The sequence below is a fragment of the Lissotriton vulgaris genome, chromosome 2_1 (genome assembly GCF_964263255.1).
Source record: "Lissotriton vulgaris chromosome 2_1, aLisVul1.2, whole genome shotgun sequence".
NCBI lineage: Eukaryota > Metazoa > Chordata > Amphibia > Caudata > Salamandridae > Lissotriton > Lissotriton vulgaris.
In genome coordinates, this window is record NC_141687.1 from 464,216,558 (window position 1) to 464,232,879 (window position 16,322).

Here is a 16,322-nt window from a genome sequence, read left to right on the forward strand (position 1 = left end):
ATCGACGCGCCCGCTGCGCACGTCCGCTGCGCACGTCCGCTGCGCTTCCTGTGAAGGTGGTTCATTAATAGCCGTAGAGGTGGGAGGGGCCGAGCACTGTCCTGCTCGCCTGCTCCTCACCTGATGGTGGTTACCGCTCTAGTCCCCGGCAGCGCCTAATCAGCTGCGGTGGGGCGGGCAGGGTTCGTGGGGCGGGAACAGAAGAAGAAGGTAAATGCCCAACGTGAGCGTTAACATTAACACTTTCTCTTACACTTTTAAAAATTCAATCTTTTAAAAGCACGCAAATCCAATGTTTTAAAACCAAGTTATCAGCAATTCAATTCAACAACAGAGGTTTTGCAGCCACCATGTAACACCTTATGTTCAGCTCTTTGGGGTGTAGTTAAACGATAAGACCTCCCACCATGTCAACAGATAATCCATAGTGGTACTGCTTGATTTTGTTTTTGATTTCTTTCGGACCTCACTGGAGTAAGTGTTCTTCTGTTTGTAAGAAAATGTTGTTCAGAGCAAAAGCCAAATTTTACATTGACCGTTGCCAATAAGTGCTGTAAAGTGGTCAGAAAGGCTACCTGTCTGTGCTGTATGGAACTCATGAATTAATTTTAAAAATAAATAAATATGTCCATACAACAACTTTGAATCCTATGATCAGTGCATCATTGCAATTTGAATGAGTCTATATTGTTTGTATGGGTCGTAACCTTTTTTGCATATTATAAATACAGTTAAAAGTACCATATGGTTGATAATTTGCATTTGAGAGCTTAGTGATGCATACAATTGTATAATTTAGCATGTTCTGCATAACTAAGTTATTCCTAAATCATTGCTTTTTTTAAGCGCAGATTTCTGTCAGAAACTGATACTTTTCATTTTCTCTTCTAAACAGTCCAAATCTGGTGAAGAAAAGCAGTTTATTCTTTCTGAACACTTAGACAAGATTAACAGGTATTTTTCAATGCTTAAACTTATAATTCTGACCCTCGATTCCACCTTCAGTCATAATGTAACTCAATGCCAAACAGTGTGAATTGCACTTTTATCTAATCAAGGATTATTGATAAGTTTGCTAGATTTTAGATGCTTGTTGAATTGATTAACCAATATTTGTTTGAAATGTGCTGGTCTCAGTTTAACAATTCTAAGTCATTTTATCTTAGTTCTTGGCTCCCCAGGATTACTTTTTGTAGAATGAAAAGTATTTCATTTTCAGGCGTGAGCAGCTTTTAATGTCATAAGCAGATCACATTATTTTGGAAGCGTCGTGATTTAGAATGAACTGGTCTAGGATTGCTTTGCATTGGAATTAGCATTTTTGAGGCACATTGATAACATTGATGTGGCTGGAAGCTTCGCACAGTCGATATATAGGTTGCAGCAAGCCTGTCCAATGTGCAAGGTTGGAGGAGTGCGAGTTTATAGAGTTACCTGTGAAGGAAGCATTCCGAATCATACCTGAGGGCCAGGACAGTGTTCCAGTCTTGCCACCAGGGCTGGCTTTAAGGCACTGTAACTGGTGCGGCCGCACTTGGCGGTGACCTATAAGGGAGGGGGGGGGGGGGCAGTGGGGGGGGCAGTGTTTAGCAATCATTTGTAATTGGAGAGATGAGGAGCATTTTGCTTGGTAGTAGTGAGAAAATTCCGAGGAGGCGGTCGTGGGGTGCGTGGATGCCAAAAATGATTGTTGCACCGGGGCCACCAGTGCTAATGCTGGTGTTGGTTGCTCTGTTGACTTAATGCAGCGTACGGGAATGTAAATGATGTAGCAGATCGACATGGCCTCTCCTTAATAATAGGCAGGTACTGATGTATGCAAGAAGCATTGTGTATGTCAGGTTGTTGGTAGCACATTGCTGCAGCACCCGAAACGTAAAAACATGTACATTAGTCCAAGGCATTTCAGGAGCTCACGTCGTATGTGAACTCGAACGAGCCAGAGATTTTCATAGATGGACTTTCTGATTTGATCCGGTCCCGACAAAACTTGATCTGTTTTACGTAATCAAAAAGTATTCATAGACAAGCATAGGCAAAGACAACAAGTATTGTCTTTTTCAATAACTGAAATCGCTTCCAGTCTGCCACAAACGTAAATGCGCCACATCATTGTTTCTCTTGCACACATATACAACACCCTCAAAGACACCTTACTCTTGCAGACACATAAGAAGAGTTTGATGTTGGTAGTAATTGCGGCTGTTGGTAGTAATACTGGTTGGTGGGAGTGTGGTACTAGAGATTTTATTGGTTTTGGTTATGGCAGTAGAAGCTGTGGTGATTTGGTAGTAGTAGTAGTAGCAGTTGTGGGGATGGTAGTAGTGGAGGAGGTAGTGATTGTAGTATTTTTGGTGGTATTAGTGTTGGTGATGTTGAAGTGGGGTTGGTGGTGATAGATGTCGTAGTGGGGACGATAATGGTGCTGGTATTATAACTTATAATAGTGTAGGTGATGGTGGTGATAGTGGTTTTGATAGTAGTGGTGGTGATACTTGTTAGTTGTGGCAGTGTTGTTGATAGTGGTGTGGATATGATGGTAGTATTACATATTTGTGATGTGGTACATTGGCAGTGGCATAGCTTAATGATATTGATGGTAGTAGTGGTAGAAGTGATGATGATAGTGGTAGTGGTAATTACATTTCTGTTCATTTTGATAGTAGTGGTAACAATGGCGGTGGTGATAGTCTTAGTAGTAGTGATGGTGGTGGGCAAAGTCTTGATTGATAACATGGTATCGTTATAGGGTGATTGCAGAAATATAGTTTGTATTACTGGTAATGGTAGACATGATGTGGACACTTAGGAGTGGTTATGGTAGTGAAAGTAGCAGAAGAGTAGATGCTGATTATAGTGATGGGTATGTAGTAGGGTTGAAAGTGGACTAGTAGAGATAATGGAGCAGTGTTGGTGGTGCTGATAATCTACGACAACACTGTCTATAACCCTTTAAGTGCTGCCGTCGGCACACGGTTGTCGCAAGCACTACCTTGCCAGTGCTGCGCACAACCTTTGGCCGACGGGGCCGCACCCGTTATTCGAACGTTCAGCACTGGGCGCTGAACGTTTGACGCTCCTAAGGTGTTAACATTGAGATAAAGAAAACATATTAAGCATAAAATAAAATGTACATCCAGCAGCTAATACTTTTTATTAACAAAAACTAGTTTACTGTTGTCCGAGTACTTGCCATGGACTACAGTACGATTACAATAAATGAAGAAATGCTTGAAGGGATCATAACAAAGCAAAGATAACACAAGAAAGCTTTTTTAAATGGAATCAAAAATATTGTTTGTGTTATAAATACATGGAGACTGAAATCCATTTATAAAAGCCCGCCTTTAATTTCCTTATTATTGAGTTGTGACTCATCTACTTTCCTAGGTTTATGAAATTAGCTAGCTGCTCAGCTGAAATAATTTTTTTAAGTTGAATTGTGATATCACAACGCCTACTGCTAGAACTTACAAATAGAATGAAAGGGAAGCCACTGAACATAAGTATAAGTAAGCAGTTCAGGAAGCGGAAGAGTAAGTAGAAGTAAGCAGTAAGCAGTTCAGGAAGCGGAATCAGAAACAAGAAACAGAAGGGCAGTGCGGCACGGTGCGGGACAGCGGAGCGGTTTGAGGAGGAAGGTGTTCAATGGGGGTCAAGTAGGGAAGCGAGGGAAGCAGCGTACTCGCCGCAGCAGAGTATGAGCTCGGGTCTCCTGCAGAAGCGGCCCGGCCATCTACCTTGCATCTCCCTAAACCCTTAACCCGCAGCTATCTCCCGCGCATCTCCCTAAACCCTTAACCCTCAACCGCAAACCACTTCCCCCTCCTGGCAAAACGTCAGGCAAAATCAAAACTTCAGGCAAACCCCAAAAGCCTAACCTGGACACGCCAGCTGCAGCTGGAAATTTGAAATCCGTAGCCACTGCGGGACACTGTGGAACAGTAAGAGCTCTTCAGACAGCCAAGTGAATATCTGACACCTGCTGACGCTAGCTGGAGCAGGCTGACAGGTTCCCTGCTGATAGCACAGACTTCCAGACTTCCTGCCCTCCCCCACAGGGGGTCCATCTGTTGCTCTTCCTTCTACTGCTTTCTTGAACCAGACCCTTTGCTCAGTGGTAGTTGCGCGGTTGATTCACTGCAAAACTGAAGGCAAACGGACCCCTGGACCTCAGTCTACATAACTTCAATAGAACTTTAATATCAAACCAACAGCTCTTAAAGCCCGGAGCACAAGTCCGGAGACCGCAGCTACCTTCCCTTTTTTCTCCAGCCCGACCAGCAGCCCATCTGCGGGTATATATGAGGTTGGGGAAAGCCAGAGTGGCCACTTCCCCGAGGTGAGGGGCGAAGACAGGGAAAAAACAAAAATCATGCCCCCCTGCTCATCCCAGTGCCGGCTCTACATTAATCACTACAGACCCTGCATCAAAAGACACAGCCCTGCTAGTTTCAACTGACTTAACCCAACCGAAAATCTATACAAAATTCAGCTTCTACACTTCCGCTTGATCTGCAATCTACTCGAGAAATCCTACCTTCAAAGGTCTAAAGTCCCCTTAGCTTCCCTTACTAGCTAAGCCAACTCCATCAACTGTACAGTCTCAAGAGAAGATCTGCCCAAGATCTGGGGTGCTGTCAAGTCCACCCCCAGCTAATTATTCAGCTACAAGAATGTTCACCTCGCCAGTGGGCCCAAGGGCACTAGAGATCTGCTGCAACCACTGCCCTCCTTTCTCTAGCTGCCATAGCCAGCTGGGGCTCCCAAAGGCCACACTTAGCATAGCGGAAAAAAATCAGCTCCCTTCCAGTCACACACAACTTCAAGGAACCCGGAGCTCGATTAACTCAAGACAACTACTAGCACTAGTACACCAAGGCCAAAACAAGCCCTGGGCAACCAACTGCTCAGAACCGGAATCAAAATTAAAATCAGAATCAGTACTGGAACAGTCTTTACCGCAGGCCACAGAGGGGGTGCCAATATTTCACAAGCTCTCGCTCTCAAAGGCAGCTAGCCCTTCGGGTCTCACACAAGAGGAACACTGCCACAAAAGTTCCATGCAGTCTAACCAATCAGAATCTGCTTCAATATGTACTGCAGAATGGGCCTTAGAGGTCTGTCTTTCCCTGACACAAAAGGAGAACAGTGCCATATGTCTGACACGCTCTGAAAGGGTCCAGCAGGCATAACCAGGCCTTGAAAGTAGCCTCAGCCAACTATTGACATGCAGGAATGCCACGCCTACAGCATCGCAGCGGCCTGCAGCCACAAATGTATCAACTCCAGAGCTGCCACTATCACACCTCTGGACATCACTCCCCCCGCCTAGACCTTGTGATGAAACAGGGGGGTCCGCTAATCCGATCTGTCAAGAGAGGTGGAAGGCAGCATTATCCTATTTAAGCACACAAGAATGGGAGGAAATGCTCACTGATAACTCACTCGCAACAGAGAGCCTCCCCAGACAAGGTTCCACAACTGCGCTCCCAAAGCCCCAGCCAAATGGCCGGGGTGGAGTCCGAAGACTAATTCAAGAGGGGGACGCCCCCTAAAGAGCAAGTCAGCAGCACCTGGGCCTTCCTGTTAAATACGATACAACTGGGAGTTGAGGCTCTCCAATATCAGTCTGAAAAGATGGATATCCAACTCTCATTCTTAAACACCTTAGCTCTGTTCACCGCAGGCATCGATGAGAAACTGGGGGCCCATAACAGCTTAATTACAAGGGCTCAATCTGAGGTCCAACTCAATATCTGATGCAGCTACATAGTTGACAAACTATCTACTCTGCCCTCAATGCTAAACAACCTACTAATGGTGATGAGTCTTGCAACAATCTTATCCGAAAACAAGCTGCTAAGCGGCAGCTCTATGGCACCAGGACCACTCGAGGGGTACCAGACAACCCCAAACTGCGGGACACTGCATCACCTTAATCAGCAGACTGGACCGGTCACCAGGGAATCTGCCGGGCTGCCAGGTACTCATAAAGGCTTGACGACAGAGCCCCAAAGGAATGTATGACTTGAAGCTAAATGCCAAACAACGATGCCAACAGAGAAGGAAAGGGGGCAATCAGAAAATTGATGTGAAGCCCACCATCTTCTACCATTTTTCTCCAGCCAACGCACACAACCCCCTTCTAAATCTGGTTCAGTCAATATATTAATACCAGAGACCACCTGCCAAATAATCAATCAGACCAAGGAGGCCCCTTTTTCTCACAAAACCCAAAACAGGAGCATGTGTCAAATAAAAGAGACAATTAAAATGAGTATATAGCTTCACCTCAATTTAAGAAGGCTCCCCAGAGCAGCAGCAAGCTGAGGCCTGAGCTATCAGAGCCAAGCGGAGTACCTCCACCCCCCTTCACAACCTCAGAGCAATCGTGACAGCTTACAGCAATGGAGGGGTTCAAATCAGTGTCTCTGGTGGCAGCCCCAAAGAGTCCTAGTGCACAAAAGGATACAAGTAAGGCGACCAGCACTGAAGTACCCAATTGCAATATTGGGCAGTCCTGGGCAGCAGTGCACAACCCGGAAAACCTGCCCTTACCGACCGACCCAAGGGCTGGAACGCACCATGTAGTTCAGAGAGGGCACCACGCAGCTCAGTCACACTGCACCTCCCTAAGCATTCCCCTACAGAGTCCAGCTCCGTGCCAGCAAAACTTGAGATACAGCCAAGAAACATAACTGCAAGTTTGCTGAACAGGAGCAGGGAAACCCAGGAAAGGCAGCTTTATACAGCAGTAGCCAACATGGCACCCCAGCTCCTGCCAATGACCTTCAACAGAAAATATCGCTGCCGGGAGACATGCATGACGCAACCCATGCCCCTCTCCTTTATCCCATGTTTACATCAGAAGGACATCAGGACACTTTGAACAGGGGGAATATTCTAAGGCTGCTGCAAGCAATTCCAACTCTCACTGATCTGAGCTCAACTGACCTATTTTCGATAGAATTTATTCGCCCCGCAGACACCTCAATGCCAGGCCACTAGACCACATGGAAATCAGCAACAGTCACCCAGAAAGTTATAGCTGAACAGTGCATCCTCAAAGCTTGGGGAATAGACATTGGACCGTATTGATCTCGAGCGCAGCCGCTACCTTTTCCGGACCCCATTTTGAGGTCAGCATCCATAAATCCTCAGAGGGGGCCCAAATTCAGTGCTCAGAGGGGCGCTAGGTCAATCACCTCAGCAGGGGCCAATTTGAGGACGGACAAACAAAATAGCTCTTGGGCAGCACCTGCCATGTGGAGCAGATCGCCTGCCTTCAGGTCACTCACTCGGACAATATCCATCTCGGCAGGAAGGCTATGACAACCAACACAAAATGGTCTGAGAGATGGAGCAGACGCCAACTCACTCTGCCTCTGCTCATGGAACATAAACAGTCTTTCGACAAAAACCAAGGACTAGGACATTTTTCTATACCTCAAGCTTTTCGACATCATTATGCTGCAGGAAACATGGCTCACACAACCGCATCACATCCAACGCTACAATGAGCAACACATTTGGATACCACTTGGGTGAGCTGGCTACCTACATCCCCACAACAAGAGTCACCTCAGCGGCTCTGGCCTTCTCCCCTGCACCGGCCACCTCTGTTGTGAAGATCGCCTTCTCTCTCTATGGAGGGCAAGACGAGGTGGTCCTAGTCAACACTTGCGTCTACCTACCCAAAACGGAAAATCAAAGACTCAGAAAACTTAGTAGCCAAGGTATCCAGATTTATATCTGAGATGGACACCTGTAATGACCTGATAATTATGCCAATCACCAGGGCATACTTACCTTATCCCTTCTCAGGACCCAAAAAGATACAACACTTCACAATACTTACCTAAGAGAGGAATAATACCAACGAATAACTAAAGATATATGGCATTTGCTGGGGAGCTTGCGAAAAATAACGCCAATCGATGACAACAACGCAAAAACAATACCAGTGACGACAAAAGAACAACCCGGGAAAAACAATGCCACTCTGTAAAATAACGCAAGAAACCAGGGGCTAAAAGGTAACACCGTACCCCAGGGTAGGAAACCACAACACAATACCAAGGGCCACAGGGTAACAACAATGCGAACAACAATGCGAAACAAAGTCCTCCCTGGTGGAGCTAAAACAACGCGCACTCCTAACAATACCTTGGGTTGGATTACTTATCAGTTTTGGTTTCCCTGAATGAGAACGGAACCCAACCTTCAACAACTACCTGCAGGAAGGGAAACTTACCATCCTTCCGATGCTACAGCACTTGGACCAGAAAGGTCCGACCTCCCATCCCAAAGAATACAGACGAATAATGGTATTTATTCTGGGGTTACTTTAGTACACAATGATAGAAGGACAAAAGAAAGAAATCACTACTATATCACTATAGGCCTTCTACAAATCAATCCCTAAGCAATTGCTAATGCAATTAAAATGTACATATATAGAACTCATACGTAAATCAGCATATAACCTGAAAATAGGAGACGATAGTTAGATAAGAACAGTTAGGAACTAAGAGTTAGTGGAACACCTCACCAAGTTTCTACACACCCCGCTTCCATTTAGCCAGAGGGGAGTCCATTTCTCCAGCCGAATCAGGATTCTCTGCTCCACTATCACAGCTGCACGTCTGCAATGTGATGGACTACCAGTGGTCGAGACCCAAACACCTCCTTAAGTACAAGTGGAAACGTTGGTTGAAGCTTCTAGCAAGCCTCACCCCCTGTTCCCATCGGATTCCGTACCACTCTGCGCCAAGGTCACAGCTTCAGCTAGCTAGGCGTCTGTTATAACTTCGAGGCAGAGTGAGCACATTCCTCCGACAAGAACCGGTTCCTACTAGTATACGAAGTGCGAAAAACAAGTGAGAAGTAAAACATGACTCCTCACCCAGAAAGGCTTAGAATTGGCGACAGCTTAGAAAATGGAGTTGTTTAAGCATAGACCACTATTCCTGTAAAGAGCCAGAATTAGTATGCAAGATGGCATTAGAGTATGCCAAAGCCAATAGGTAAGCCCTGCCCTTAAGCAAGATATAGTCAGACACAGAGAGAACATTATTGAGGTCCTATTTTACAGCTAATCTATATTATGCGTGCCTGCATAGAACTATATTAGATCAAAATATACTGAGATGGTAGTGGGCAATGGTCATAATCGAGCCAATTATCCATAAAAATGGCTCAATCACTACAACACTCCATATTTGATTGTAACCAGGGACCTAAATAAACATCTCTTTGGCACTTCGGGGGTGCAGAGACAGCCATCCTCACTTCACTCTGCAGCATCCCGCCACTATGCGCCCCGTCAACTGCAAGCAAGGGCCGCAAGAAAAACCATCTCTTAGAAGATCTAGAACATCTAAACTTCAGGGCTCCCAACAGCAGATTCCCTGAGGACTCTTAGCCCGTTCCCTCACACTACACCAATTTATCATGTTCACTATTAGACAACGGTTTGCAAGTCTCTCTCTGTTTCCCTTAATTCAGGGGTTCAGAATGGGGGACAAAGGAGAAAGCGACCACCGGAAATTCTACTGTCAGCCTCTGCAACCTCCGCTATCCATAAAGAATTAGCTTTGGTGCCTATTTTTACCTCAAAATTAAGGAGGATCAAATGTGCAGCAACAACCATGGAGTCTCTGTCAAACACAGCAACTGATCTTTTTCAGTCAATAGCAACAGGCACAACTGACCGAATAACACACTGGGAATACTTCACCACAAAGCTCTGAAGCCTCCGGGGCACACCACCATCGAAAGCAGGCTCTGATCGGACATCCAGCCTGAGAAACAGGATCTCCAAAAACATGAAGTGAGCAGCAAAAAGATATTTCTAGTAACATTTTTATTTTTTCAATGCTCCTATTCGGTAAAGGAAACATATAATCTCTGCATGTTTCCATACATTCTGGGATGCAGCATTGTTTAAAAATTCATTTACACTAAATGATTCTAATAACTGTTTTTGCAAAAATTGCTAACAGCTTTTAGCTGTGTTTAATTTCGCACTACTGATTCTGCTTTTATTCTTCTTTTCTCAAATGAACTTGAAAGCCCCAGACACATGATTTCAGTGGTTTGAGGGAAGGGCAATGGTGTGACCATCTATTATAGGAAATAAAATCCCCTCTCCGATACCTCATAAGGCTGTTGCAATTCACCTCAGAGTTCCATGACCTTATAAAGGAATTTAGCTTTTGGCCTTATTCTTTTAAATGATCATGAAACTCCTCTGTGACTTGTAGTATCCTTAAAATGTAGGACAGGGTGGCTGTTGTCCCATACATTATACATTGGAGCTCTCAATCTCTGTATAAAACCCTTTCTCTAATTTCCTCATTACATGCAGCTTTTGATGTCCCTAGTCACCTGGAATAAAGACATTATGTAGCTGCTCATCTGTAATCACTAATTGCAGTTGAGTTAAGACATAATAATGCCTACTGTTAGAATCAGCTAGAAAGGGGAAAGACAGGGCATGTTACATAATTAAAGTTGCACTTCAGAAAAATGAAAAGGAAACTTGCTGTTTTCTTCTTCTGCTCTGTTTATCTAGATAAACAGTGATAAGCTGAAAGGAAATATTTATAGCAACATATTTATTTTGTCCACTCTTTACTAATTATAGGAAATTATAGAATAGACTGTTAGCATGTTTCTACACATTTTGAGCTTCAGCGTTTGTTTATGCCTGACTTGAATTAAACGTATTTTAATATCTTTTCACCAAAAATATATCTAACTTCTTTTCACTAGTGATTCTAATTGTATACTTCTTGTTTGCAAGCATCCTATCCTTTTCATAAGAAAGAGCACCACATCAAGGGTAAAAGTGGTTTATGTAAATGGTGATGGTGTGACCAGGTGTTATAAGGAATAAAGTACACTCTGGCCTTTGGCCTCGTTCCTCTGTGGCCATGGAACTCCTCCGTGGCGTGCAGAATCCTTATAATGTACGGCAGGGGGTTCATTCTCCTATATATTTTATGTTACAGTACGTGCCACTGCAATCACACATAAGCAGCTGGCGTCAAGTAAGACAGTTTGTGTGGAAAATTGGGCCAGCCTTTAAGAGTAAGTTATTTAAAAAAATTGGAAATATAACTCACGTTAGTGCCTTTATCTACATAAACCCAAATTTACTTTACAAGCACCCTTATGCTGCTCTTCGGTAAAAATAAAAAATAAACAGGCTAGACTGCTCCAAGAGTCTCACAGAACAAGGTGAACGTTTAGTAGTTTAGTTACGCTCTGTAAACAAAGTGGAAGACAAAATCAAAATGTTATTTTTCTTAAAAAACGTGGGCTGGCATTGGCATGAAAGCCCAAGCCGTCCAGAGGCCATACCTAATAAAGTGCCTACATATATAAAAGTAGTGAGGCTTTGAATCTGAATTTTTAATTCATTGGTCGTTTCACCGGTCATTCCATTTTGCTTCCGCCCGCCCACCCACCACAGCATACAACGTGGGGCAGTGCGTGAACCCACTTCAGCCACTGGGGCTCTTGCTCTGCCAGATGCAGCTTTTTGCCTAATCACATGCACATCGACCTAGACAGAAGTGCACTTCAGTGCAAGGTCTGTTGGAACAATACTTTACATTGCCAATGTTTTTTAAATTCAATTATTTACCCTTTTTATTTTTTAGACATCCTTATGTGTTGAAACTATATTCTCAAGTTACAATCATTTAAAGTTAATGGTGCTTTTTCTTTGAAATGGTACACCTACCTGCTACAACCATCTATAGTATTTTAGTAAAATTGTATCCAATGGTATTTTATTTTAATTATACATTTTTCTTGCGATAAAAATAGAAAAGTAATAATTCCAGTAGTTTGCCAAGTGCAAGCCTATTGGTTTTGCTAGTGCTTCTTTTTATATATCCAACACTGATGAGGATAATTTTTCGAAACACTTTCCCCCCTCTGAGCACCGCATATCAAGACACAGGCTTTTTTTAGACTGACTGGCTTAGCCCTTTGATATATTTTGAGCTGACGTCAAAGCTCCTGAAGAGCTGCTGAAATCGTCCTTTTGACTTGAATGTGCGATTCAATGACACCTTCTCAGATCCTCTGAAGGAATTCCTGTCTTTGTGGATTCTGCTCAGCTGCAAGCCTCGCAGGAAGCACTGTGACACAAAGGTCTGCTTTCTACGCCGGTATAAAGAGAACAATAAAAATGGTCTCATTCTCATTTCATTTGTCCAATAAATATTCCCGAATTTTGGATCGTTTGGCAGAAATATTGCTATTTTCGATAATCTCCAAGCTCAAATAACATTTGGAGCTGTCATAACATATCACAATCATTAATTGTCTGAGTGGCGACAGGATTATGTGACATAGTCTTGAAGGTTTGTGTCTCATGTGCTTGGCAGTTAATACGTGCTGCTTTATGGATTTCTTCATTTTGTTGATATTTATACATAACTGTATTTAATTTTATTTCACATCACACTGTGGCTTTCCCTCACCCTGCTCTAGTCATAGATTCCGAATTTTCATTTTATTAATTTAGAGGGACTGCCTGGAGGCTACAGCCTTTGCAGTTGGAAACTATGTGGTATAAGGGGCACTTTCTAGGATTGTCGGGCAAACTTTACCTTATCCGCTTATAGAGGGCACTAAGAACCATGATCTCATGGCATGATCATTGATATTTACATACCCGTAGGGGGTCAATCCAGGTTGGATGTTTTTTGATGCATGACCATGTAACCACTATGTGTTTACTTGTTGATTTGTCTCCCCCAGAGGGTGACTACAGGGGGTCTCTCCTTGTCTCTCGCCAGTTATAGTAATGTTCTAGTGTAAACTCAGTGAGTGTCACTGCACCATTTGACTTTTTTGATTATGAGTGAGGCGTGCAAGGTAATAAACATACGTGCAACGATCTGCGTATATGATTCCAGTAGATGAATCTACACCAGTTTCACATTTATTGAATGAAGTCATGTTATCTTTAATAAAGGATTCTGATCCGGGCACTGTACCCGGGATGTGGTGATTTGACAATGACTGATACATTGTGGTGAGCTAAACTACGATAGGGAATGATTAATAGTGACCATTTGTGTTTGTAGTTTTTGTTTCTCTTCCCTGTAATATTGCGGGATAGTGTTACTTAGGGGCTACCTCGGGGCAGGAACGATTCATTCTTGGACAAACCACACTTCAGGTAACGAGGTGACTGTGTATTTGGGATCAGAAAGATCCTGACAAAGGCCGGCATGGCCCTATACTTTGGGCACATAACGACGCATGAAACTTGTCGACAAATTGGCAGTAAGGAGGGGTGAAGGGAGTTCATAATCTCTTCCAGTCTCCACTATCTTTCACATTTTTAATCCTGCCCGAAGGGTCCAGGAATAAAATGTATGCATAGCGACACCTCCGAGCTACTTTTAATTCACACTGCACTTCCTCTTTCGGTGTTCCCAGTCTAACTGTTTCTATATATTTTTATATGTTGTGTCTTGTCTTCCCCTACCCTATTATTCCACCACAGGCATTGGTCTGCGCTGGGGTGTACCGAAGCAGCCCTATGATGAAGCATGTCACGCAAATGTGTGAGTGAGGGCTGTTTTTCAACACAGAGCACGTGCCACCACAGAGGCATATATTTTATCACCATCTAATCTTTTTGATTTGTTTAGGTTTTGGCTAGGGGAGCCGGAGTAGACGCGTCTTAACCCCTCACCCCTTCACTTTTGTGTAATATACTCTATATAGAAGCTCATCAACGTTTGGAAAATCCAAGCAGCCCCTGTAATTGCTGCCCAGTTGTGACAAAACCACTGCAATCTTCCCCCCACCTCTGGTAAGAAAAAAGGGGTAGTACTTACCGGTGGGTCCACCAGGTGAATTGTTGGCTCCTCTGGAGTGGCTTCTTCCCCTGTGTCCTCTGCCCTGGACTCTCGACTGGTAAAACCGTCCGACATTTTGTTGGTCCTGCCACTGCAAGGATCTCCTGGTCTGGTACTTGTGGGAGTTGGCGTTGGAAGGACAGACGGAGGAGCACCCCTACCTCTTCCGGCCCACCAAATATTTTCTGGCTGAACACTTTCTTTATTGATTACTGTGCCTTGTCTAGGTAGGAGAAGGTATTCACTAAGCGAGAGAATCTTTAATTAACAGATCTCCAAAGAGACGTCCGTTTGCACGGGCCCGTCCTCTGTAGAGGCCATCTTGCCAAGTTTGGGCTCAATCTTAATCAATAGCGAGCGTCTATGTTCAGTAGATAATGCGCAATTCATATTGTCAAGAAAACATAGGGCCCTCTGTGCCCATTCTGAGAGGATTGCAGGATCTATCAAAATGGCCTGTCCCTTTGGCTTTCTCCGCCATGTTTAAGATCTTAGTAAGTGGCCACAGCATGTCTAAGACCTTATCTTGGAAGGACCACCAAGAACGGTTGAGAACCTTCTTAGAATCTTTGATAAACTTGCTGATAAAGGTGGTCATTCTGGCGTCAATTTCTGGGTTGCAAGCCACTTTATTTGGCAGGGATGGTCAGGGACACTCTGCCCTCAGGAGGCCACGAACCTCCCGGTCCAACAGCTTTGGAGTTTGGCTAGCTACATAAGACGCCGCAAGGGGCACCGGTAGGAAGTCCGCAGAGCGGGATGATATATGTCCTCCGGGTTCAGCATACCTTAGATATCTGCCAAGTCCTGGTTTTGAGGTACATCCAGCTGGGGTTTTTTGGTGCTGCCTTCCGGTTGCCAGGGTCTGTTCAGACCAGGCTCTTCATCTGAGTCCCCGTCTGGGACATCCATGTCCTCCCTGGTACCGTCATCTGCACCTCTCTGAGGGCAAGAATTATCATCGGGGGTCCTCTCCGGCTGGGAATCCACCAGCACCCCGCTAGAATCTAGGCCTCTCTTAAGAAAGGCCTGGCACAGCCTCTCAAAGGCATCTAGAGAGGCAACAGCCCTCAGAGTCTTGGCCGGAGCCTTGACCTCGCGCAAGAAATCACTGTCCACCACTTCTTTGAAAGCAAGAAAGGCCACTTTATTTAAGACAGGTGTGAAACAAAACAACTGTTCAACACATATATTTATTTATTTAATAACTCAAATTCTTTCAGCTTAACTGAGCAGCCTTACCAAAGAGTAAACCCCCCACCAAGTTAACCCTAACCAAACCAGAAGCAACTAACTCTTGTAGAATACCCCCTCCTTTCCTTTAACTGCCCTTTGAGGATGGACCAACCCGCTCCAGGCTGCCCACCCCCCACTAAAAACCCGCCAACCAGGAAAACCTTTAGAGTTTTCCTGCCCCACCCAAAGAAGGAAATTAAAATTGGCTCTGAGGACACCACAATTGCACATCAAGTACTTTGTCTCACAAATCACGCAATTCGAACAAATAAAATGACTGACCCAATGGAAAAAGGTGGACCCCGTCCTCCCGAAATAAATGCTTCTCAGAAACTTGCAAATGCGGGTGAGCCAAACTGTAAATGCATAGGTCTTTACAAAACAGTCTCATAGAACGGTGCAGTTTTCCTGTGCTTTCCTCCATAGCTGTATAATTTCTTGCCCCAGTCCATTGCAAGCGTGGCACGAATTCTGTCCAGATCACCATGGTGCTCACCCAGGCATCTTTGATGACTTCCAGATCCATCTTCATCAATTTGATCAAGGTCAAATCAGACAAGGAGACCAAATCGTTTTCACCCTGGTGAATTACCAGTAAGTCAGGCGCCCCCCCCCCCCCTGAAACAAGTGCAGACAAAATGGAAATAAACCCCCCCTCCCCAACGCATTCCCCTTTTACCATGCCAGGAAACCTCATGTGTCAAACTGCTGAGACCTAAAGATCTCCCACAAATTTATCGTTCAGCAGAAACAGCAGCCCATTTCACAAAAGAATGTCCAACAATGCGCACCCTTCTTTTAGCTCCGACCAACACGTGCCAAGGACCTAGGAGAAAAACAAATGTTAACAGGAGACAAGGGTGGGCTATTGTCTGACATACTTTTCGCAACATCGTGACCTCCACCGCCCAATTCTGCGAATATGAGACTTGTTTACATTATACGAAACCTTTTCTTTTAATCTTCAGAAATAAAAGCATCTCGACGAGCCAAGAAATGGAAATGATCCAATGAATTGATTGATTGGAAAGCCGCGGATGTCCCAGTAAGTGTCCCCCTTGTTATTTCTGCGAGCATTTTGCTCATAGGATTTACAATGCAATGGTTTCGCCTTTGGAAAAGTTAGAGCTATTGGCATTGCTCATGACATTTCTTTTTTTTTTTTACTTATAAATAAATGGCATTGTTATT

The 16,322-nt window shown here is 44.3% G+C and overlaps 1 protein-coding gene across 1 annotated transcript in view; it reads left to right on the forward strand.

The window, feature by feature from the left end:
• HIBCH (3-hydroxyisobutyryl-CoA hydrolase) overlaps nucleotides 1–16,322 on the forward strand; it is a 1,142,718-nt gene that overhangs the window by 876,677 nt on the left and 249,719 nt on the right. Inside the window, exon 10 of the mRNA XM_086955371.1 lies at nucleotides 896–954. Coding sequence (XP_086811497.1) covers nucleotides 896–954 — 59 coding nt within the window. The remainder of the gene's footprint in view (nucleotides 1–895; nucleotides 955–16,322) is intronic.